The sequence below is a fragment of the Dysidea avara genome, chromosome 1 (genome assembly GCF_963678975.1).
Source record: "Dysidea avara chromosome 1, odDysAvar1.4, whole genome shotgun sequence".
In the NCBI taxonomy this organism is placed as follows: domain Eukaryota; kingdom Metazoa; phylum Porifera; class Demospongiae; order Dictyoceratida; family Dysideidae; genus Dysidea; species Dysidea avara.
Window position 1 is genome coordinate 3,370,629 of NC_089272.1, and position 25,940 is coordinate 3,396,568.

Consider the following 25,940-nt stretch of genomic DNA (forward strand, 5'->3'; position numbering starts at 1 on the left):
GCGTACATAGCAACGCTAATGCACAGCATGCATATATGCAGCAAGTATGGTATTAACTGGGAATAGCATGGGTAGCAGTGAAATTTGGGATAAATACCACTCTTGTTGTATTGGAAATGGTAAATTTCACTTGGCTTCGCCTCTTGAAATTTATCCCCATTTCCAAATACAACACTAGTGATATTTATCCCAAATTTCACTGCTACCCATGCTATTACTAGTACTACAGTAATAGGCTGGATTTTTGAGCACTGCTCAAAGCATAATAGGCTATTTTCAAAACATAATTGGCTCAAGCCTATGAGAAACTACAAGTACCGGTAATCCAATGTAAAAACAGCACAGTTGCAAGGAAAGACTTCATGAAAGTAAAAATAACTGGTATCTTAAAGAACTGATATCCGGAGTGGCCAAGAGTCAATCTTAATCCAACTACTTATGTATTAAAGTTTTTTAATCCATGCAAAAACACCTTTGCTATAAAAAAGTGCACTCATGAAAGTAACTGGCAATTGAAGTAGCTGATATCTGAAGCGGCCAAGAATTAATGTTGATATACAACTAATTGAAATTAACAAAAGGTTTAACATTGAACCTTTATCTTTCAGCTGTGTTCTACATTCACTTCTTCTGCATCAAATTGATTTCTTTTAGCTCAAATTGGCTGGTAATTTGGCCACCTTTTAAAAATATTCAGTGTAGCTATAGAGCAAAAAAAAGGCAGCCAAATTACCAGTCAATTAGAGTTAAAAGAAATCAATTTTTGATGAAGAAGAAGTGAATGTAGAACACAGCTGAAAGATAAAGGTTCAATGTTAAACTTTTTGTTAATTTTAATTAGTTGTATATCAACATTCATTCTTGGCCGCTTCAGATATCAGCTACTTCAATTGCCAGTTACTTTCATCGGTGCACTTGTTTTACAGCCAATGCAAGGTGTTCTTGCATGGATTAAAAAACTTTAATATATAAGTAGTTGGATTAAGATTGATTCTAGGCCGCTGCAGATGTCAGCTCTTTAAGTTACCAGCTATTTTTACTTTCATGAAGTCTTTCCCTACAACTGAGCTGTTTTTACATTGGATTACAGGTACTTGTAGTTTCTTGCATATGCCTTTTTTTACAGTGAGGGTGACGTTGGGGTGAATATCACTCATTTTTGTAGGTGATAGTCTCACTGGGGGAATAACAAATTGTTAAATTGGTAACGTTTAGATGACTGATATATGGAAATTAGCAATTATCTTGGAGAGTCAAACATGCACCTGTAATCTTGTTTGACAGTGTTATAAAAAGGTATACACATTACAGACTGTTTACGATGTAAATTCGGAAGTATGAATTAATAAAATAGACAGACTACTCTGTTAGAGTATAGATCTATCTTTACTGTGGCATTCATTTACTATTTACAAAATTTTACACTATCTCATATCTGTGGTAAATGCTTTAGATTATGCTCATAACTAGCAAGTGCCTATAATTAGTTCACAGTTACTACACAGCTGGCTAATGACTGTTCTATTAGAATATATTTATCTTTTTAATATTATTTACAAAATATATCTGTGGTAAATACTTCAGGCATCTTATGCTCAAACTTAAGCTGTAACTGGGTGCCTGATAAATTACTACGGTGCTAGCTATGCATAATTTTGATATGTAGCTGAATTCATAAAACAGACAATTGATTGCACAAGCACTGATGGATGGTGGTACGACGCAATGCTTACCAGCAGCTACAGTGATCTTACTTAGTTCACTGCAGCTATATGCATGTAAGTCTCAGATTACATTTCAAGTGTTTGTGTGCTGTGGCACTGTAGTGAAACACCATGCATCTCCTCGTCTCAATACCTGCATCATCATTTCCTGTGCATTTTGTGTCATATTTAGATTAACTGTTGTAACTGGATTGACAAGGTGTATAGAGTTTCTAGGTCACATAGAATCAATAAAGAGGGATCAGTAAAGAGGATGGAGGTAAATCAACAAGACATAAGATAATTAAACAATAATTATAGGAGGAACAGTCAAAATGTACTCAAATAAAATATCCCAATTAATAATTCTTTACTGATACAGGCAATCGCCTTATCATTGTGTAGAACATTACATAATTTGATTCTTAGTGTGGAGCTAGAGCCTTATATTTCCCGGGCCTCATAGTACATGGAATAGCAATTTATATCTGCAGATAGGGATCTGCAATACATATCGATACGGCAATATATCGATACAGCAAATAAGTATCACGATACGATACTGTACTTAGAAAGTATCAATATATCGAAGTTTTCCAGTAGAAACAGTCAGTGATTGCTCTATTACTGTAGCAGTGATCTAGATACTCAAATAGAAAGCCTCTGCATGTGCTTTAAAATGCAACGTTACGAGAAGCCAAACAAAATTTGCATGTATTAGCTAGGGTGATGCTGTTAACGCCTGTTATGGCTAAAATATTCTTAACCGGGGCTTCTAAATGGTTGCACTTCAAGTATAAAGGACTGTACCACTAAGAAGTAAACAATCTGCTGATACTAGCCATCTTGACAACTCATCAAAATCTTGAGTAATCCAGACAAGCCTGTGTGGGAGCATGCATTAAAAATGTTTGTGGTAGCTAATTGTCTGGGTGGTGTACTAGAGGCAGGTATCCAAGTAGAGATGTACTTTCATACTAAACACACTGGCTCTTTGTCATACTGCAGTTTATCATCACTCACTGAATAAACTAAGAAATTTGTATACACAGTGAATGTAGAATCAGTGTTGGTTCTTTAAGGCACAGATAAATAGGATATTGTTACAACTATTTTTAACTAATGTGCCAGTCATAACTAGTCATGACCACTTCATTGTAGTATCGTGATACAGTATCGTATTGAACAGTTTATTGATGGTGATACGCGATACACAAAATGCAGAACACTATCTGCAGATGAAAGAATACCTTGTACTGTATATGCAACCTGAAAGCTAAATACATATAGTCATTATTACCAAGAGTCGACGCAAGCATATAATAAGGGTTCATTTTAATATGGGCATCTTTTGGACAATGTATATATAGGGCATTCAGAGCTGGTACAGTAAATAAAACCAGTGCATTGAGATCTGAGCCTTTCTGACTGGAATTAAACAAACCTTCAAACTTGATGAAGCAAATTTGGTCTCTGAAGGACTAAAAGTTGCAGTGTACTTAGCTAAACTTTTCTGAGGGAGTATGCCTTAGAAGCCCAGACTAATATAGACCAGTTGACTTAGCAGCCTTAGCTACCACTTTCACCTTATTTATTTATTTTATTTTATTTCTATTGCTTTATAATGTAGGCAAGACCTGCATTAAAGGTCTGTGGGAAACTAGTGCCCACAGCCAGAAAATGTATACATACAACTTACATTCACTGTGAAAAAAGAAGAATATAAGATGGCATATCTAATGGCTTAAACTATACAAATAATCTCAGTGTAGTCGTGCATTATACTAACTATCTTATACTTTAGTATAAACCCCATCTTATATTATGGGAAACAGATTATACTTTAGTTTAATACACATTCTTTGTATGGCTTTGTTTACTTAACTAAAATGTGATAACTTTTTAGGGGTGTAACTAATCATTGGACTGGACTATTGGACTGACATATTTTTGGTTTTTACACACTCTGAGGTTGGTTGTATTGAGTCTTGCTAGCTAAGGGCCTTCAGAAAACTTGCAGTCTGCTCCTAAAATGACAAGTGTGAGGAGTGGAGTAAGCATGTTATGCTCTACAGCATTTATAGACTTCTCAGTATTGTGTTTTGGAGATTGTAATATATAGCAGTAGATAGCACAAATCAAGACACACGGTAGTGTGTCGTGCGGCCCAAGAAGCCGGCGCGCCACACTGTGAGTATATTGACAGGAAGAACGAAAACGTCATTTTCACACCTTTGTATCTCGGTGATCACTTATCTGATTGGAACCAAATTTGCTACACAGTTGCCCGCCAGCCAAGGGAGTCTATATTCCAAATTTGAAGGAAATCGCTCCAGCCATTTCCGAGATACGAGCTGCCAACGTTTCGTTTTTTTTTCTTCGATATTTTTTTCTTCTTCTTCTTCGTCTTTTCGCACACTTGCAAAAATTGCTATAACAAGCAAACGCGTACTCCGATCGCCTTGAAATTTGGCACACAGAAAGGGAGTCCAAAGGCGAATCCTAGCATCAAATTTGGTACAAATCCGATGAATGGTTCAGGAGTTATGACCGATTATTCGCGTAAAACAAGATCGATTTGTTGTCACGCCTACAGGGTAAACCGCTTCATGGAATGAGTTGAAAATTGCTATGTAGATGGAGTAACCATCGTAGGAGTGCCTTTTGGTGGTTTGAAAGGAATCGAGATAAAGACCACGGAGATATGACACAAAACCCAACCTGTGTCACAATTACGCGATCGATTTTTATGAATAAAAAAGTATTAGTTTTCACGCCTAGTAGGCAAACCGCTTAGAGCAATCAGCTGAAAATCGGTGTATAGCTGGAATAATCTTCATAGAAAGCTCTTGCAGTAGTACAGAAGAATTGGATTACAAATCACTGAGTTATGATTCGAAAGCCAACTCCGTGTAGCAAATGCGAGATCGAGATACTCTAATAAAACAGTCACCCTAATAGAGCATTCGGCTAATTTATTTACTCCATTATAGAATTTTATTACATCACAAGTTATTCTGTAGGGAGTTCAGCTGCAAACAGTTAATCTTATAGACAGTTCAGCAAGAAGACAGTCACCATGTGGAGAGTTAAGCAAATACAACACTATAGAGATTCAGAACATTACAAGTCACACTGAAGAAAGTTCAGCTATAAACAAGTCATGCACTTTGTAGAGAATTCAGCTACAATTAAGTCACTCTCTAGAGAATTCAGTTACACAGAATTCTGCTACACACAAGTCACTGTGGAGAGAGTTCAGCTACAAACAAATTACCCTTTAGAGTGATCAGCTACAAACAAAACACTTTGCAGGGTGTTCAACTGCAACAAATCAATTACCTTTAGAGCGATCAGCAATGAACAAATCAACACAAATCTACCTGTAGAGAGATCAGCTAGAAACAAACCACCCTGAAGAGAGTTCAGCTACAAAAAATCACCCTTTAGAGACATCAGCTAGAAACTAGACACAATGTAAGGAGTTCAGCTACAAGCAATCACCCTGTAGAGAGTTCAGCTAAAACAAATCAACCTGCAGAGAGATCAGCTACAAACAAATCACCTTATAGAGAGTTCAGCTACAAACAGATTACCTGTAGAGAGATTGGCTACAAACAAATCACCCTGTAGAGAGATCAGCTAGAAACTACACACAATGTAAGGAGTTCAGCTACAAACAAATCACCCTGTAGAGAGATCAGCTACAAACTAGACACAAAGTAAGGAGTTCAGCTACAAGCAAATTACCCTGTAGAGAGTTCATCTACAAACAAATCAACCTGTAGAGCAATCAGCTAGAAACAAATCACCCTGAAGAGAGGTCAGCTACAAAAAATCACCCTGTAGAGAGATCAGCTAGAAACAAATCACCCTGAAGAGAGGTCAGCTACAAAAAAATCACCCTGTAGAGAGATCAGCTACAAACAAATTGCCCTGTAGAGAGATCGGCTACAAACAAATCAACCTGCAGAGAGATCAGCTACACACAAATCAACTTGTAGAGAGTTCAGCTACAAACAAATTACCCTGTAGAGAGATCGGCTACAAACAAATCAGCCTGTAGAGAGTTCAGCTAAAACAAATCAACCTGCAGAGAGATCAACTACAAACAAATCACCTTATAGAGAGTTCAGCTACAAACAAATTACCCTATAGAGAGATCGGCTACAAACAAATCAACCTGCAGAGAGATCAGCTACACACAAATCAACTTGTAGAGAGATCAATTACAAACAAATCACCCTGTAGAGAGATCAGCTAGAAACTACACACAATGTAAGGAGTTCAGCTACAAATAAATCACCTTATAGAGAGTTCAGCTACAAACAAATCACTCTGTAGAGAGATCAGCTAGAAACCAGACACAATGTAAGGAGTTCAGCTACAAGCAAATCACACTTTAGTGAGTTCAGCTACAAACAAATCAACCTGCAGTGAGACCACCTACAAAACAGCACCTTGTACAGAGTTCAGCTACAAAAAATTACCCTGTAGAGAGATCGGCTACAAACAAATCAACCAGTAGAAAGATCAGCTACACACAAATCAACTTGTAGAGAGATCAATTACAAACAAATCACCCTGTAGAGAGATCAGCTAGAAACTACACACAATGTAAGGAGTTCAGCTACAAATAAATCACCTTATAGAGAGTTCAGCTACAAACAAATCACTCTGTAGAGAGATCAGCTAGAAACCAGACACAATGTAAGGAGTTCAGCTACAAGCAAATCACCCTTTAGTGAGTTCAGCTACAAACAAATCAACCTGCAGTGAGACCACCTACAAAACAGCACCTTGTACAGAGTTCAGCTACAAAAAATTACCCTATAGAGAGATCGGCTACAAACAAATCAACCTGCAGAGAGATCAGCTACACACAAATCAACTTGTAGAGAGATCAATTACAAACAAATCACCCTGTAGAGAGATCAGCTAGAAACTACACACAATGTAAGGAGTTCAGCTACAAATAAATCACCTTATAGAGAGTTCAGCTACAAACAAATCACTCTGTAGAGAGATCAGCTAGAAACCAGACACAATGTAAGGAGTTCAGCTACAAGCAAATCACCCTTTAGTGAGTTCAGCTACAAACAAATCAACCTGCAGTGAGACCACCTACAAAACAGCACCTTGTACAGAGTTCAGCTACAAAAAATTACCCTGTAGAGAGATCGGCTACAAACAAATCAACCAGTAGAAAGATCAGCTACACACAAATCAACTTGTAGAGAGATCAGCTACAAACAAATCACTCTGTAGAGAGATCAGCTAGAAACTAGTCACAATGTAAGGAGTTCAGCTACAAGTAAATCACCCTGTAGAGAGTTCAGCTAAAACAAATCAACCTGCAGAGAGATCAGCTACAAATAAATTACTTTATAGACAGTTCAGCTACAAACAAATTACCTTGTAGAGAGATCGGCTGCAAATTAATCAACCTGCAGAGAGATCAGCTACACACAAATCAACTTGTAGAGAGATCAGCTACAAACAAATCACCCTGTAGAGAGATCAGCTAGAAACTAGATACAATGCAAGGAGTTCAGCTACAAGCAAAATCACCCTTTAGTGAGTTCAGCTACAAACAAATCAACCTGCAGTGAGATCACCCACAAAAAAGCACTTGTACAGAGTTCAGTTACAAACAAATCACCCTGTAGAGAGATCAGGTGGAAGAATTCACCTTGTAGAGAGTTCATTTACAAAGAAACCATAATATAGAGAGATCAGCTACAAAGAAATTACCCCATAGAGAGTTCAGCTAGAAGAAGTCACCTTGTAAAGAGTTTAGCTACAAAGAAACCATCATGTACAGAGTTCAACTACAAAGAAATCACCTGTACAGAATTCAACTACAAACAAATCACCCTGTATAGAGATCAGCTAGAAGAAGTTACCTTGTAGATAGTTCAGCTACAACAATTCACCCTGTAGAAAGATCATGCTAGAAGAAGTCACCTTGTAGAGTGTTCAGTTACAAAGAAACCATCATGTAGAGAGTTCAGCTGCAAACAAATCACTCTGTAGAGAGTTCAGCTACAAAGAAACCGCCATGTAGAGAGTTCAGCCTCATACAAACCACCTAGTAGAGAATTCAACTACAACAAATCACCCTGTAGAGAAGAAGTTACCTTGTAGAGAGTTTAGCTACAAAGAAACCACCATGTAGAGAGTTTAGCTGCAAACAATTCACCTGTAGAGAGTTCAGCTAGAAACAAATCACCCCGTAGAGAGATCAACTGGACGAAGTCACCTTGTAGAGAGTTCAGCTACAAAGAAACCATCATGTAGAGAGTTCAGCTGCAAACAAATCACCCTGCAGAGAGTTCAGCTACAAAAAAATCACCCTGTAGAGAGTTCAGCTAGACGAAGTCACCTTATAGAGAGTTCAGCTACAAAGAAACCATCATGTAGAGAGTTCGGCTATAAAGACACCACCATGTAGAGAGTTTAGCTGCAAACAAATCACCTGTTACAGAGAGTTCAGCTACAAAGAAACCATCCTGTATATAGTTCAGCTACATTTCAAGTCACTCAGTAGAGAGATCAGCTGCAAAAAAAATCCTGTGGGGAATAATGAGCATGTAATAAATATATGTATATAATTTGTATAATTACTAATAAAATCAAAAATAATTGAAGTACTAAAATTCTTCTTTAAGTTCTTTTCTTCTTCCTGTGGTGAAGAAAAAAACACATGGGTTAAAAAAGCCCCAAAGCCAGCCATAGGCCGGCTTTGCAGTATACAAATACAAAAAGAAGTGATATCTAATCAAAAACAGCCAAGCTGTAAAAAAAGGTGCGGCCCTCATAAAGGCCATGGTGAAAAAAGATGTGAAATCCAAGGTGGCGGCCAAGAAATGGCTGTGATGGTAGGTTAATGGTTACATTTTAATAACGGCAATTCAGGTGAATTTTGTGCCGCTTGGTCTTGGCACCAAATTCACCTGAATTGTTGTTATTAAAATGTAACCATTAACCTACCATCACAGCCATTTCTTGGCCGCCACCTTGGATTTCACATCTTTTTTCACCATGGCCTTTATGAGGGCCGCACCTTTTTTTACAGCTTGGCTGTTTTTGATTAGATATAGGTTACCTATGATACACTGTATCCTTGAACTAAATAGCTCAGACCCCTGGTCCTTCCTAAGACAATCTATTGTAGCTAAATTTGTTCCTACATGCAATATGCAAACTCATTGCGTAACTGAGGGTTTTTCTGCTATCATGATTAGTTCTTACATGTGCTGGTTGGCATACTATAATATTTGACCAAATTTATTACCATTGTACAAGCTTGCTACTATCTTCAAGACGTTATCATTGGTTAACCATAACTAGCACATTCCCTGCAGTATACTGATAAGGAATATAGGTATATGCACTGTAGAAGAACATAATAAATAGAGATGAAATTACCAGAAGTCAGTTTTTGCTCAAGTTACTCTCACACTCGTCATTTTAGTAGCATGCTGCAAGTTCTCTGAAGGCCCTTAGTTAGCAAGACTCAATAAAACCAACCTCAGAATGTGTAAAAACCAAAAATATGTCAGTCCAGTAATCCAGTCCAGTGTTCCAGTCCAGTGATTAGTTACACCCACTTTTTAGCTTTACCATCTCATTATTCATGGACTTTTGTTTATACAGAGAGCAGGTGGCTTAAGATTTTTTTTACTGTATCACACAAAGACATGATGATTTTACAGTAAGTGCACTTCTGTTAAACACTATATAGCTAGCTAGCTTTGTTGTGATAATTTCAGACGCACACATTTTCATATACGGAAAGCATATAATACCAGAAAAATTAATTATTCAATCAATTCTTTCTAAGAGTCATACAAATCCAGATTTTCTTGCACAGTTAGCATACCTGCAAAAGTTCGTAGTAATGCTTGTTTAAAATTGAAGGGGTCAGTGGTGTGCGCATGCATATCAGATGCAATTAAGTCGCCATCTTTGTTGCTATTGTTGTATCAGAGGTTGTAGATGTGAAAGATAACGACGGTGTATCTCGCGGAGAGAGTGTGCGCAATCGGCGTCATCGTCCAATGAGTCATGCTCCGCACGGTGATAGTTATGCCGCGCTACATCCCTGCTGGCTGTAGTGGTGAAGTGGCGTGGTGGATCTACGATGGCAATGATCAAAAACATCTCTAGATGAGTAAGTATTAGACTAAAATGATAGCTTGTACGATAGGTCAGTTTAGCCGTATTAACTTGTTTATTGTGTATTGTATGACAATGGCCTAGCTGCAAATGATTCAACTTTGGTGTTGCTGTGTATATTACCTGTTTTATAACCAGTTATCTCAGCTTATGGTGGATGACGAGTGGACACAGTTCATCAGCCATCAACAGTAAGAGTACGCATGGTCTGCTGTTACGATTTTGTATGCTATCTCTTCAGACGTACAGTTTCTTGTCGAACCTCTTAGTTCTACAGGTTGTCAGTGTACAACATCTGCAGTGTTAATTTCCTTCAATGGCAGCTGCTTCCTTTAAAGAATCTGGTAGCGACCATATGTGGACAGTTTTGTTCTTTTTTCACGGAGTTGTTCAACCTCATCTTCTAATTACTTACAGCTGTAAGTGCATTAAGCCTGATTGTGTTTTTATTTATTTTCTTTTCAAAAGGGCAGGAATTACAGACTTGGTCTCAGCTCTAGGAGATTCTTCTTATTGCTAACATCTGTAAGTAAGTAGACTGAGAGCGTCCAGTATATAATTTATATTTACTTTCGTTTAGGTTTGTGGAAACTGGTATCATTTCTTCTGGGTACCGGTCCTATTTCTTCATGTTTTTTACTACTTTTTATCAACAGCTGATGGCTGCTACCTCATGTACATCTGGCACTGTAAATGAGTTGAGTGCTTTCAAGAACCTGTTCCATCTTGTTTGTCCTTATTTCACTGACCATGCTCGTATTGCTAACAAAAGTAAGTTCACTGATAGTATGCAAATTATAGTTTATTTAGTCTTGTTTCAATGATTACAAGATTCTTGGACTTGGCTATCAGTGTATCAGATGCTTCTTGTGAGCTTACGTAACAGACATAAAAATGGCCACGTGGTAGGAGTAGTTTTGTGAGTTTTGGGTATGGGCGGATGTCAGATGAAGATTCTTGAATGGTTATATCTCAGCCAAGAGTGAATATTTTAAACTCTAACTAGTAGGTATATGCTTATACATTAGCCAAAGATAGGGATTTAACATAAATCAATGCTTGAATGTACTTATTTTAACACTTGATAACCATACCTGCTAGTTGCAGCTTGATATCATTGTTCTTGACTGAGATATGACCATTCAAAACAAAGTCACATACTAAGTGGCCGTTTTATGTCTGGTTAGACTCACTGATAACAACTGTAAGTACACTAAGTAATCCAGAATATGAATTATGTTTGCCTCCATTTAGAGTTGTGAGATCCGGTCTTATCAGACTTGTCTTGGTTCTACATGGATTGTCAGTCTCAGTCTCAATTTTAAAAGATTGTTACAAACTGTAAGTACAATGATTGTTCAATATACGCATTATATTTGCCATCTTTAATAGAGTTGTGGGACCTAGCCGCTGTTCTACATGGTAATGCTAGGTTTTCAGATGAGGTCTCGGTTTTATGAGATTCTTATTGTTACTAACTGTAAGTCCAACGATTGTCCAGAATACACATCATATTTACCATCTTTGTATTAAAGCTGTGGGACTGTTCTACCAGACGACTAACAGATTGTTACAGAGTTCTACGTGGTGATGATAATACAGGTAATTTGTAATGGAACTTGTGAATTGTATTTACTGTCTTACCTGCTGCAGTTGGATAAAGACTGATAAACGACGAAATTGATTTGATACTGTCATGGCTGGACAAGGAGACATTGATTTACTAGCTGTTCCTATTGTGGTTTTAACATATTTACATAATTAAATTCACTACAAATGTAATTATAGAAACTATTTAATTAAGGTAGCCACAGATTATAGGAAAGTGAAAAAGTACAGTAGTATAGTAGCCAATATATGGTTGAAATAGGCTTAGTATAGTCTGATAATACACTGCACTATACTAGTGATTTAATCTCTAATATATGACTGTCTTAAATGTATTCAATAAGCTTGTTATAGTAAAGTCCTAATCTAATAATATATGCTGTACTATTTCATTCCAATAATAACATAATAAGACTATTATAGACCTTATTATTCTGAGCTTTTTTCACAGTGATTTACAATTGAATGTATAAAATTCAAAGTTAAGCTAGCTGGCTAAAGTTATCTAATCCAAAACAGCCAAGCTGTAAAAAAAAATGCAGCCCTCAGAAAGGCTATGGTGAAATAAGATGTGAAATCAAGGTGGCAGACAAGAAATGGCCGTGATGGTAGGTTAATGGTAAAACTTTTAATAACGACAATTCAGGTAAATTTGGTGCCAAAATTCACCTGAATTGTCGTTATTAACATTTTTACCATTACCTACGTACCTGAGCCATTGTAATTCGTTCGCTACTGCCAATAGTGAAGATGGTGCCCATCTGATGTTGTTGCCAGGTCGAAATAGGCAGCGTGCATTTCTCGATGTCAGGGTTTTCAACCTTTTTGCGTGCTCTTATTTTGCTCCCGATTGTTCAGATGTTACCAGTTTCATGAAAGTGAAAAAAAGACGGGCATATGATGAGCGTGTTAGAGAGGCTGAGAGAGCTTGCTTTTCACCGTTGGTGTTTGCAGCTACTGGTGGCATGGGGCCCACTGCTACAACAGTCTTTAGGAAGTTTGCTTCAATGTTGGCTGAGAAGCGCAGCACTAATTACAGCAAATGCTTATACTGGCTGCGATGTAGGCTTTGCTTTTCATTGTTAAGATCTGCAGTGGTGTGTTTGAGGGGTCATCGCTCTTCATTTGGCCGTCCATCAACCACTAATATTGATCTGGCCTACTCTGAGGGCCGCTTGGAGTCTGGCGGCCTTGTTTGATTGCTGGTATTTCCAGCTGTCCAGCACTTTAACACATAGTGCTGGGGATGGTGGATGGGCAGTCCATCTAGCCTGGGAAAAAAACAAAAAAAAACTACCATCACAGCCATTTCGTGACCACCAGCTTGGATTTCACATCTTTTTTCATCATAGCCTTTCTGAGGGCCGCACTCTTTTTTTATAGCTTGGCTGTTTTAGATTAGATTTCACTTCTTTTTGTATTTGTATACCCCAAAGCTGGCCTATGGCTGGCTTTAGGGCTTTTTAACTTATCATTTTTTTCTTTACCACAGGAAGAAGAACAAGATGAAGCAGATTTTAAATAGTTTAACCATTTATTCTATCAGTAAATGTACAAATTATATATATAGAAATAACTTATTTGCAGCTGATCTTTCTACTGTGTGACTTGAAATACAGCTGAACTCTCTACAGGGTGATTTTGTTTGTAGCTGAACTCTCTCTACAAGGTAATTTGTTTCTTACTGATACAGTATCTCTGCAGGGTTACTTTGTCTGGCTTATTTCTAAAGGGTGATTTATTCGACCATGTCATACATTCTGTTTGGTGGCCACTTGTTGTTTGACAGGTCTCCCCATATTTATGTTTACGTACTTAGGCACCAAAACACATTTACATTACCTTTGGTACGCCAGATTCACTTAGCCTTGAATATATAATTTTTAAATGTCTAATTCAGCACCTGCTTGTTCTTTTACAGGGCTCACTTAATCTTGTGTCATCATGCAGACATCCAAGAAATAATCACTTTTGGTGTTAACCCTTAAACGCGCAAAGGCCATTATAATGGCCCTATTATTTATTACTCCGAAAATGCACGAAAGTTTATGCTTACTTTCGCAAAATAATCGCGCATCTTTACAAGGCTGTATCTCTGAAAATCCTCGACGTATCAACTTGAAACTTGGTACACAGATGGTGGATACCCTGGGGTTTACCCATCATGACTATCAATTGTTTATCATTAATGCTTCTCTATTTATCCGAAGTAATATGCGCATAACTTGGAAATAACCATCATGGTAGGTGGCTCCGTTGGCGATTCGCCTCAATACTTGGTGTTGAGAAAGAGTTGTACCCTTGATACAAGGTGATGAAATTCCATTGACATAGCTGCAACTCTCAGGTATTTATGAATTTTAGAAAAAACTTGTGGTATTCACACAATTGTGCGAAGTAACCGCTTGTCTTTATACGACTGAATCTGTGAAAATCCTTGATGTATCAGCTTGTAACTTGGTACACAGACGGTGGATAACCTGGGGTTTATCCATTATTATTATTATGTTTTTATCAATAATACTTCTCCATTTATCCACAGTAATATGCGCATCATTTGGAAATAATCATCATGGTAGGCAGCTCCTCTGTCCATTCGCCTCAACACTTGGTGTTTAGAAAGGGTGGTACCCTTGATACAAGGTGGTGAAATTCCATTGACATAGCTACAACTCTCAGATAGTTGTGAATTGAAAAAAAATTGTCGTATTCTCATAATTATTTTTACCCTGTAGGCATGTAACAAAGAACTCCAACACAATCACTGTGGCGTTTCAACGTGCTGCCAAGACGTATTCTGGTGACTGGTCAATCAAATACCAACAGCAATCCATTTTATCATGCACTGTTCATCAAACATAAAGTATTATTATTAGCATTAGAATTTGAAAAACTTTTCAAACATAAAATGTACATGAAATATATGCACTAAAGAGCTGGGATCTTTACTCAGTAAAGGGTTTGCCTCTTTTAGAAACCACCGATCCAAGTGATTTTAGAGAAAAAAAACCACAATCGTGGAAAAACCTGAATTACAAACAGCTAGGTACATAGCTGAACAGATAATACTGTCAACACATCTAAACTATATACATCGGCTGAACCTGTAAAAAGTCTAAGACATAGTAAATAGCATACACCCCTTATTTATTTATAGTTTTCCTTGGTGTGGTTTATCTTAAAACAATTTTCAAGGCACAAATGAACCATTCCACAATTTATGCAGCCATACTTAGTACGTTTTCTATGCGTCTTCCGGTCAGAACACACTGCAGTCACCGTCAGTCCCAAGGTTCTCTATGAAATGGCGTTCCTCAAGCCTCGCAGGCGATTGAGGTGGAAGAGCCTGTGATTGACGTCCTCCATGCTGGCGTGAGCTATGTTGCACAAGATCCATTGGAGACACAGTTCCCCTACCCCTCCCTCTACCTCTCCCTCTATTTCTACCAGACAAAGGATCAGATGGAGATGGTGAGTAGTCCCTGCCTCTATCACTAGGTGAAAATGGGGCATGTGGAGAAGAAGAACGAGAGTGCATGGAAGAACTAACAAGAGAGCCATGGTAAGCCACAGGAGAACCACTACAGGAGTATTCAGTTTCCAGGCTACCCATCCCACCGTCACTCACTCCACTATGTAGCCCAGATGGTCCAGGATGGCTTGACTCATCATGACCTTCACAATATATCACATCAGCTATTAGAAGAAGCAGGACTCAAGTTATAAAACATGTGAAAAGCATTATACCTTCATAATCATCGTTTGTTTCTTCCTCGATGTCTTCTTCGTCGTTGCTGAACTCTTCCTCACGATCATTTTCTTCCACATCGCCATAATCATCTATAATGGCAGGCGAAGTGATAGGACCGATTCATCTGTCCGCCATTTTACCGTCTTGTTCCCTGGTAAGCCTATCAAGGACAAAAGAGTCTTCTCCATGGACAAAAGAGTCCTCTTCGTCCGAGTTGTTCCAGTCATCGTCGGTGTCGCTATAGAAAAGTTGATCAACAACAGTATTTTCATCCATATCTCGCTTATCTTTAATCACAGCACAAAGTTCTTGAGCTCGAATTAAAGCCCAGAAACGTGGCTTTCCGTTGCACTAAACCGTTTCACGATCACATAATCCTAGCGCGCGCACCTCTGTGCCAAATATGGAGGGCCACTTAAATGGCCCTTGCGATTTCAGCGCAATATTTCGTAAATTCGCGTGCGCGTTTAAGGGTTAAACTGATGTCTATTAAATTGGTATTATGTGTTGTAATAGCATCGTTATATGTTTACTCTACCGCAAGAAATGTTCATGAATTTTGCAGCCATCTTATCCGCAATTAGAATTGCCTCATTTGTTTTGTTTGTAGCTGTCACAGCATTTTCACACTTCCACAAAGCACTAATTAAGGTAGAGCTTGTGCTGTGGCTTTCATTATTTATGTACTGTACGGCAGCAAAGTTTTGTCTACAATGTGGTTCATGGCTTGTGTACATGAGTTTTGGTCATTCCACACCATCACAACTTACAAAATATTTCTTGCATGGTGCATGGCACTAAATGGTGTATTGACTAATGATTTATACACCTTCCCTAGTGTCTGTACATTCTTCACACTTTCACACCTTGTTTACAAGAAATCTACCAATTATAAATGCTCACATGGGGCATGGTACTAAATGGACTCTAAAAGATTTCTGCTTAAAACATCTTTCCTAGGGAACTTACGGGTCTGCACGCTTTTACAACTTGTTTGTCAGACATTAGGGCTTGTGTCCACATCATGTCTTTAAAAGTTATTGTAGGGATTACAGGTATGAACAGAGAAAAGACGCATAGGGCTAACCAGAAGTAGATAATGTCAGACCTAGATGGCTGGTACAAACATGGGTAAGATGACTGGTATATCATTACAATACGTGTAACACAAGGTAGAGAATAAAGTGAAATATGTCTAAATACAGCTACATTTTTTTTATTTTAGCAAGGTCACAAGAAAACAACAACGACTAAAGATTTTTTAATTACGTAATGCAATGCAAATCCATTGAGAGATGTTGCTTAATCCAGGGCTAATATAGTGAAACTGACCCTACACGTACGCGTAAATAACTCACAGTAGTGGCCACATCTTTTAAGTAGGCATGCACTTTGTAGTTTCTAGGCCATGCACCTCACTACCTTGAGTCTTGATTACCATTCACTCTTGGCCAATATGGATATCAGCGCTTTTGGTTACCAATTGCTTTCCAATTATTAGAGCTAAGCTGTTTTTACACGGACATGTAGATTACAGGCAACATACAATGGCACAATCATACCTGTTAAAGCTGTTGTGAATTTCATTTCAACACCATGGCAATCAGATGAACACAAATCCATCATAAAAGTAACCTCACCATGTATTGTAATATTGTCTACAACATGAAAAGAGAATGTTTCGGCACTTTTATTCCTTGTTATCCAAGAGTTTTCAGGTGGTAGGCTGATAGTCCTATTATTATCTTGCTTTGATCCGTTTACAGTCAAAGCAGTGGATTGTAAAATTCCTTGCGTATCCTCATATCTATAGTATACCCATCCTGTAGTGTTAGTAAATGTCCTCACCTCCAGTAATGTTGTTGTTATACTATGTACAGACAATATGGTACCAACACTGACATTGTAACGTTCAAGTGTTTTACTACTGTACAAAGCATCAGGGAATGTTAGAAGATCATCTAATTCATTAACAAGGAAATCTAGTACTCTGTCATCTTCTGGAGGATTGTATATTCTTACATTTCTGATTAGTTCATGAATTTCTAATTCATCAAGAATTGAGAGGTTTGGATCACCAAGTGGATTGATGTTCTCAAATGTAGCAGAGTAATTTCTAAATTCTCCTTGTAAACTTGATATTATCTTCCATCTTGCCACTTTGGTTGTGTCTGGAGGGACATCTCCAAACATCACTGTTAAAGATGGCTCAATACTTCCATTACCAATCATCGCACCAATTATCATAAAACTAATTAACAATCCTTTTTTATTCTCAATTATTTCTGGTTGTCCTGAAGTAATACGTAGACTACTGGCTACCCCATGACCAGCATTTTTTACAGCAACTCCAAGAGTGAATGGTACAGAATCTTCTACCTCATCAGTGAATGGGTCATCTCCAACTACAAATCTTTCCCAAAAGTAATGAACTAATAGAGAAGGGTCAGGTGTAACAGTGATAACTGTTGGAACTAGAGGAATGGTGATATTTTCTCCATCCAAAGAATACTTTAGAGTACCACCAACATCATAAGATCGATCAGATTTTGGAGCTGCTTCAGAAAATGGTATTATGAGCCACTCTATACTTCCGGATGCTTCACTAGGTAATGTCCACCCTTCATCACCATCAGTCAGTGAACCAGACAAACTTCCATTACCAATAGCAAACAAGTGTGTGGCTACTACTCCTGTGCCAGCGTCTTTTATTAAAATATCTAGATGTCCATTAAGCAGAGGTGAACTTTCTTTATTTTCAATTTCTAGTTTAGCGAGAAATGCTGTTCGTGTCACAGCCAATTCTTGTTCAATGCGAATCCTAACCACAGCACATACCCCTGCTGCATCGTTCCAACTATTGAGCTTATTCATTTCACCACTAGCAAAGTTGTATGCATCCAAGTACGATAAGAATCCTTTATCAACAGCTATATCATTGTAGGTGTTAATATCTTTGCTTAGTTTTTCAACCATATTAAAGGAAGCCATATTAAAACCTTCCACTGGTTCTAACTGACCATTATTCCAGCCATGTAATGTATTGTTTAGTCGTTCCACTAATCTTTGAACTATTTCTCTTGTTGTTCCATTAGGAGGAGATTCAGTCAGGATAGCAGAGAGTTCTGTAGTAGATATCAGTGCACCCGCATCACTGCTGTCATCCAAGGTTGGCTGTAAAGTATCAGACACCCATGTTGCATTTCCAGCAGAAATCCACACTTGATTTCCAAGTACTTCAGTAGCAAGTTCCAAACTTTGCACTATAGGAAACATTGACTCAAACAAGTCAAGCAGCATAGTATCAACATTTTTTCTCTTACGACTATTAATGACCTTTAGGGATTCTCTTAGGCATTTTAATGTATCATAAGTACAGAAACCTGCCTGTATCCACTCTGCAGCTATTTTTCCATATGGATTTTTTAAAGAACCCAAAATGCACTGAAGCCATTTAATTTGAGCCAGAATTAGCGCTTTTATTGATTTCTCATTTGCAGGCCCTGACACTGCTAATGGTATACACCCAGCCAGTGGAAATTTAGGAGATGGCCAACACCCAAGAATCACTGAAATACATGAATTACAAAATGCTAGAGTATCAGCTGAGTAGCTGAGGAAGTCAACGTCACTTTCCACTCTACGAGACCAATGACAATTAGTGCACCGTACTTGGTTTGGTGGTTGGTATATTATTGGTCCTGGTTGGAGAACCGCAATAGCTTGACGTGATGATCGCTCTATGCATTGTAGTTTTTTAAATACCAATACAATGGTTCGAGATTGTAAAGTACCACAAATATAACTGTATATGACATTTAATCCATACATAAGCCATTTTATTGCTTCAAATGTTGCTGTTACTTGATTTCGAAGTGCTGCAACAGCTATTGCAGCTACTGCAGCAACATCAAGCGCTGGTCCTAGTACATCATCTACCTCTTCAAATTTATATTTCGGTACAAAACCACAAAACCGTGCTTGTCTTTTATTGTCTTTATGAGTCACATTTATTGTTATAATAACAGATGACAGAGGCTCTATATAACCCAGTTCAGTTGTGTCTGCAGTAAACACCAGAAATGGATGGTTATTTGGAAGCTGTAAGTTTGTACTATTAGCTCTTATGAGACCATGATTAGTGATGTTTATTTGAAATGCACTGTAAAAACCAAGTTCAAACAGCTCAAGATCAATTTCTGCAGGATTCACAGTCACTATTGGTATTGGAACATTTGTCACGAAATCTGCCTCAACAGTGATTTCATAAATGTCTTCAAACTCAACAGGAGTCACACTCCATGTGTATGTCACTGTTTGTCTCTGCATAAACAATGTCAATACTGGATCATCCACTGACGTGATTATGACCTGACGAAGTGATAAGTGATCAGGGGCTTCTATGAACATCTCATAACGATCTTCATGAATGTTGATAAATGTTACTGTACCATTACCAGCCTCAGTTGTTAGTGTGATCCTAATACCACGTTGGTAGTTAATCAGTGTAATAGCTGCATTGTTGACTAATGGCTCACCAGATGCAAAATATGTGAACTCATCTTCTACAATAACTATCAAATTCATCAACAGGTTTGAAGATACTGTTAACCTTATGGGAACAGAAACAGATACCTGTGTGCTAATTATAGCAACAGTTGCAGAAATATCCCCAAGTGCTTGTACTACAGGAGTTTGCACAAGAAGAGACAAAACAGACATTTCTCCACTACGTAGATTCAAATTGCTTTCATTAGTCTGAGGGTTTCCAAAGCTTACAAATGATACAAAGTCATTCTTTGGTAATAAAGAATGGACGTCATTTGCAACAGTTCTGCCAGTGTTTGTCACAATAAACTCAAGTATTCGCGATGTACCTCGAATTATTCTGGTGTTAATTGAGGATGGTTCAATCAAAAGATGTGGTAAAATTGGCTCAATATTGAAATTTACAGTAATTTGCATTGATGGTCCTTGAGAACTCTGAATAATAATTGCAAATACTCCACTTATTGGGTTTGAAGCAAAAAGCAATATGTTAATTGATGCTTTTTCTCCAGGTTCTAGTGTGATATTATTTGATTGCATCCCTCCAAATAATATACTCACATTTACTAGTTCTGAATTACTTAGTGATGAAGATAATTTAATATTGCTTAAACGTGCTGGTCCATCATTACACAAAATGGTTGAATTATAAAACACCTTTTCAAAACTACTGACTGCTTCTCCTATTAAATACACTCTATTAGGCGTAGACTTAAATCCTAAAATACTCCATTGAGTGTGATCAACAGTGCTGGATAAACCAGGATGTCTTGATCCAGCTTTATAGTTTCCATACTCCATTGCAGATGGATAGAATGCTACAGAGAACTTCCCTTCTTTGTTAGTAAAGGCATTAAGTGTTCTTGTAGCACCATTGCTAATAATGTCAACAGACACTGGTACAGTTCCTGCACGAAATTCTTCAACCAAATTGCCTTTTGTATATTTTATTGCTCCACTAAGTACAATAGGCTGAGGTCTAGGAAATGTTGTTGGTGAAACAGAATGTAACATTGTACTGTACCCAGGTAATACTTGTAACTTCCATACAAACTCTGCTTGTCCAACCTGATTTTCAACTTGTACAATAACAGTATGATCACCAACTACAGCAAAAAACCAAATAACCTGGCCATTATACTGATCAACTGAAAGATGACGGGGTCCAGATACTAGAGTCCAAGACAATGGAGGGGTGCCTTGTGACACATGTAAGTTGACAAAATATTGTTCAGCTTCTTGTAATATAGAATTGTCTACTGGTTCAGCTACAGGTTCATAGATTACAGCATCACAGTTATCTCCAAACCATGGTCTATTACACTGACATTCACCAAAAGAACATACTCCCCTTGGGGTGATCTCATTCCTACCACAGGCATGTAGAGGACAAACATCATACAAAGTGATAAGTTGTGACTGCAATACAGTTTTGTTACAAACACTTACAGTCCAATTACGCACAAAATCACTAGGGCACCTGCGCTCACTAATAGAGTCCTTAAAAGAGACCTTTAGTGGAAGATTACATGGATTTGGTGCACTGGCAGTGTTAATTGGGACTTTAGTCAAATTTGATGCACTATCACATGGAAAAGAAAGCGTAGTCAGCAATGACAGTGAAGGTGAAAATTCAAGTCCTATTTGCTGCTCTAAATGAGCACTATTGCCCGCCCCATCAATAGCTGTCCATGTTCGTTTAATTGAACAACCATGGTTACTGTCATAGTATGTTAGTGAAGAAATCACTGATCTGTCATCAGTTACTTGAGGTCGTCCTGTGTAATCTGGAATTGTATCACTACATAGAGCAGTTGTATCATTAATGCCAAAAATTTGTGGCTTAACAAAATCCGTTTCCCACTGATAGTTTATTGGTTGTCCTCTGTTGCCAACGTAATCTGTAGCAATGACAGATAACATGTAGCTGACATTATTTTTTAAGGTAGGAGTAACAAGCTGTCCATTTCTACATGATGCAGAAACCATATTCTCCTTTGATCTATTGTAGAGTTGACACTCAAAAGAACAAGAATAAGCTTCATTGCATGTAAATGTTATGACTGGTCTAACAATGTTGGACAATGGTTTGGGTTTTCGTACTATGTTAACAGTGGGTGGTGTCAGATCAACCTCAAACGTGTGTGCTAGTGTTGCCACATTCCCAGTATCATCAGTTGCAGTGATCATTAATTCATACCTACCCTCACTGAGATTATATCCTCTCCAGTTAGCTCCTGAACAATTAACTGAAGATGTTACGAAATTTACTACAAGACTACATTCCCATGTTACATTCTCATTACTCTCCCATGACAAAGAAATATTGGTATTGCTAACACGGGGTTGTACAAGAAACCTTATATGTGGTGGAGTTACATCCAGTGTTTCAAATGTCCAAAATGTTTTATTATTTATTGGTTCATTTAGTGGTCCACATCCTTGCAGACCTTGAACTACTCCCCTTTCAAAATTGATGTAAAAGCTTTGCATTTGGCTAAATCTGTAGTGTGGTGCAATCAGTAATATTTCTGAATGGTTAAGCGTCACCTCTGATGATAATGAAGCATCAATTCTATATACTTCTCTTTCTGATTTTACTTCATAAAAGATGATAAAAGCAGTTTTTGTTGGACGTTGCACCTCCTTATCAAACTGAATGTGCCAAGTGGTTTCAAATGGATGAACTAGCTTTTGATTGGGACTAGCAGTTTTTGGATTTGGAACAGGTGGATGATAGCCAGCCATGATTTGTATGCACAACTGCTCACTAGATAGACCTACTGAGTTGACTGCAGTAAAGCAAAATGGATGTGTTTGATTAAGTTGGCTAGTCTCAGGTGTCCAAGTGATATTCACAAAATAATGATTAGTGCCTGGTATACTTGATAGTGTTCCTTTCTTAGTCCCATGTGGTGATACAGTTTGAATTTCTACTATAGAAACACTTGTACCACCACTGCTTACTACCAAATGTGTTTTGAAGGTTACACCTGGTGTGAGCAAAATGCAACTTTCCAGTTGAGTAGTAGGTTTTATAAATTGTGGTTGTTGAGAACAAAACCTAGTAGAAGGAACAACAAGAATTAGAAACTGAATGGCAACACTACTAAAAGCCCGTTGTGAACTTGAACTAAAATCTTCTATCATTACTGCAACTGCCTTATATCCTGTACCCATGTTAGCCTTGTAATTTATAATACATAACTCCTTATTGAGTTCTGCTCCAGGAAATGCATCACAGATTCCTCCACACTCTTCACCTACAGCCCACCTACACTTGATGATGTCACCATCTGGATCACTGACTGCTAGAGGAATAGTGTGGTTACATCCTTCCTGTAAATGTAGAACAGGAGAAGTCATGGCTCGTGGCGATGAATTTATTTGACCAGTATCACTTCTTTTAGTCAAGGAAAATGTTGTCAGAATGTTCCAACTGCTATTAAATGGTGCAACCCAACAGCATCCTACAAACCCTATTGTAATAGTGTCCCCAGCAAATGGACCAAATGAGTCAGTAAAATGACGTTCACCAATTGACCAGTTCTCTTCAGTGCTATAATCTGTACATATATAAGTCATTGGAGTGATAACACCATAGCACCCATGCTGACATGTAAGACTACCTTCACCTGGAATATAGCTACCAGCCCTAACTTTATTAGAATCACAGTAACCACCTGCTGTAGTATCTCTTCGCCATGAAACATGATAAGAAATTTCCATCTATAAGCAAAATTTATAGCATATATATACACTGTATCATTATTAACTACATAAAATATGCATACAGTATGTATACAGGTATGTAGTAAGTATCCACCTTCATTTGCTTTCCATTATAATGTGGGTCAATACTATTATACAGTATAAAATTCATATTCTTGCTGGCACCTTTTCATAAATCTGCTAATTAACATATTGTATAAAAATGTTGATCTTTATGTGCATAGTTTATACAACTTAGGGATGGGTATAGTAACAAGGATCTGCAATACATATCAATACAGCAATATAATGATACAATTTCTATGTATCATGATACGACAAGAATATCAATACTAGGAGATACTAGGTAAATGATAAGATCATTAAAATCATGTGCATAAAAAATGTCGGTGAGCAACAAGAAAGGGCATCAGAGAAGGTGCAACCAGTGAGGCCAGAGCCTCACCACTTTTGGTTGGACTGAAGTAAAAGAAAATTTCAGACTTGATGAAGGAAAACCAAAAGTAGTAAACATGTTGTGCAATACTTATAGCATTTGTTTAATGGCAACAACACAACAAAATATCTAATCTGTCTTTCACTCAGAACAGCTCTTTGTCAGTGTTAAGCGCTTCTAAATAATTACTGTTATAGTTAGCTCAGCTTCAGTTTGGATTTGTTTCTCTTTGTAGCTACTTAGGAAACATTCCTTATGGTTTATTTCTCAAGTAATAAATTCAAATTATAAGTTTTAAGTCAAATAGTATTATGGAGGTGCTTTTGGCAGTGTACTGTGATACAGTTTATGAGTTATTAAACTTGTCAGGGTGCTAACTAGCACCTTGCACACAGTGTAACCGCCCAAAATTTCCTCCGAATAGCATCTCAAAATGTGCAGTTTCAAAACTTTCCTGGATGGGGCATGCCCTAACTTAGGCTTACCACTTTCACTTTACTCTGATATCCTTGCACAATGCAAGTACTGATGAGAGTGTAGGTGAAGAAACAGAAGCAGAGAACTCCCAAATGTCTTGAGAGAATGCTATTATAACTGTCACTGGGGCACCAACTCATCACTTCATATCATTACCTGGAGCAAAAAGTAAAGTATGGGAAAACTTTGCCTTTGAAGTAAACGACAATGGCAGAATTCAACAGTACTGTAAATTTGCCAAGTGCAGAATCACAACGCTAAAATTGAATCCTCAAAGAAACAACTACAATAATTTGTAGATTTACAGCTACTGAGCATTAGCCCACCATTCTTACAGTTACTCAATACATATCCTGGATCCAAAGCTCATGCCAGCTTCTGAGAGTCAGAGTGGTACGTAATACCTAATTTTTACAAACAGACTAAACCTAAGGTAAAAGATAGTCTGTGTAAACCTGATTACCTGTCAGTTACAACTGATCCATGGTCCGGATGTTACAATTACTTGTACATTTCAGTTACTGCTTATTTATAGAATTTGAAGCATTATTTGTATAAAGGTTCAAGAAATTAGTGCAATATATTAGTGTTATTTTCGCAAATAATTAGCTCGACTGTTTATTGTATTCCAGCTAAACTTTGTACTAAGATGCACCTTTAAACCCCCTGCAATTGGGTAGTACAATTTACTTTGTGTTTTATGGCAACTTTTGTAAGTGTATAAAAAGATAAAGAAAATAAGAAATTAAGACAATTTTTTAAGGCTTGTATCCTGTAGTGCAGTTGTGCACAAAAGACTACTACCGAAAGTGGAGGCAAAGCAAAAATCATCTTGTGTTGAAGAGATACCATGGAGCTATGTATGCGTGAAATAGCTTTTTTCTTACTGTCAATATACACACTGGTATGACATGCCAGCTTCCTTGGCTGCACGGCACGCTGTCACGTGTCTTGATACGTGTGAAGAATTTTGCTACACAAATGGATACTATTTTACTTAACAGGTGAATTTAACATTCAAATTAGTTTTGTTTCATTTGTAACACTATCGTGGTGAGGATGAATGGGTACATGTCAAGATGTCGGTAGATAATTAGTTTGCCCTCTCATCTCCCATTCAATTCTCAATACAACCAGAAAGTGTTTTCAACTTGTACTTAAATTTCACCCGATTTCCTTTTGCTATAAATAGGCTGCCTAATGGAGACATGGCAATAAATACGTAGCCTATAATTAACATAATTAAAATTGTCCTCCATTTTATTGGTCAATGCCAACCATCATACCATGTGCTGATTGTGCCGTGGGTTGCAAAGTAGAGCTTTTAAGAACAAGATAGATCTGTTTCAGTTTCCAGAAAGCGAGTCACTACAAGATGCTTGAATTAGAGTGATTAAACAAGATAACTGGATGCTTAACGAGCATAGTAGGTTATGCCAGTTGCATTTCATCTCATTTCTGGCTATGTGCCTGGTTGAATTCAACTTCTAGAAAAATAAGGATA

At 37.6% G+C, this 25,940-nt stretch overlaps 2 protein-coding genes and 1 long non-coding RNA gene across 5 annotated transcripts in view; 1 reads left to right on the top strand and 2 right to left on the bottom strand.

Annotated features, from left to right (window-relative positions):
* The window catches only part of LOC136252408 (uncharacterized), a 44,379-nt gene extending 25,836 nt beyond the window's left edge, over positions 1-18,543 (bottom strand). Inside the window, exon 1 of the mRNA XM_066045158.1 lies at positions 16,806-18,543. Coding sequence (XP_065901230.1) covers positions 16,806-18,543 — 1,738 coding nt within the window. The remainder of the gene's footprint in view (positions 1-16,805) is intronic.
* On the top strand, positions 9,457-11,645 carry LOC136247867 (uncharacterized). 3 transcript variants are annotated; one of them, XR_010697731.1, is made up of 9 exons: positions 9,457-10,075; positions 10,126-10,303; positions 10,353-10,409; positions 10,465-10,655; positions 10,716-11,088; positions 11,139-11,225; positions 11,277-11,364; positions 11,420-11,486; positions 11,538-11,645. It is a non-coding gene; the product is annotated as an uncharacterized lncRNA (long non-coding RNA). The 3 variants fall into 3 exon arrangements; XR_010697733.1 differs by having other exon boundaries at positions 10,541-10,655; XR_010697734.1 differs by lacking the exon at positions 10,716-11,088.
* LOC136241503 (uncharacterized) lies at positions 14,752-15,613 on the bottom strand. Its single transcript, XM_066032727.1, has 3 exons — positions 15,384-15,613; positions 15,240-15,332; positions 14,752-15,188 (listed from the first exon to the last, which is right to left on the bottom strand). Exons 1-3 carry the CDS (start codon positions 15,517-15,519, stop codon positions 14,752-14,754), a joined length of 666 nt encoding a protein of 221 aa, XP_065888799.1. The 5' UTR covers positions 15,520-15,613.
* Positions 18,544-25,940: the final 7,397 nt, after the last annotated feature.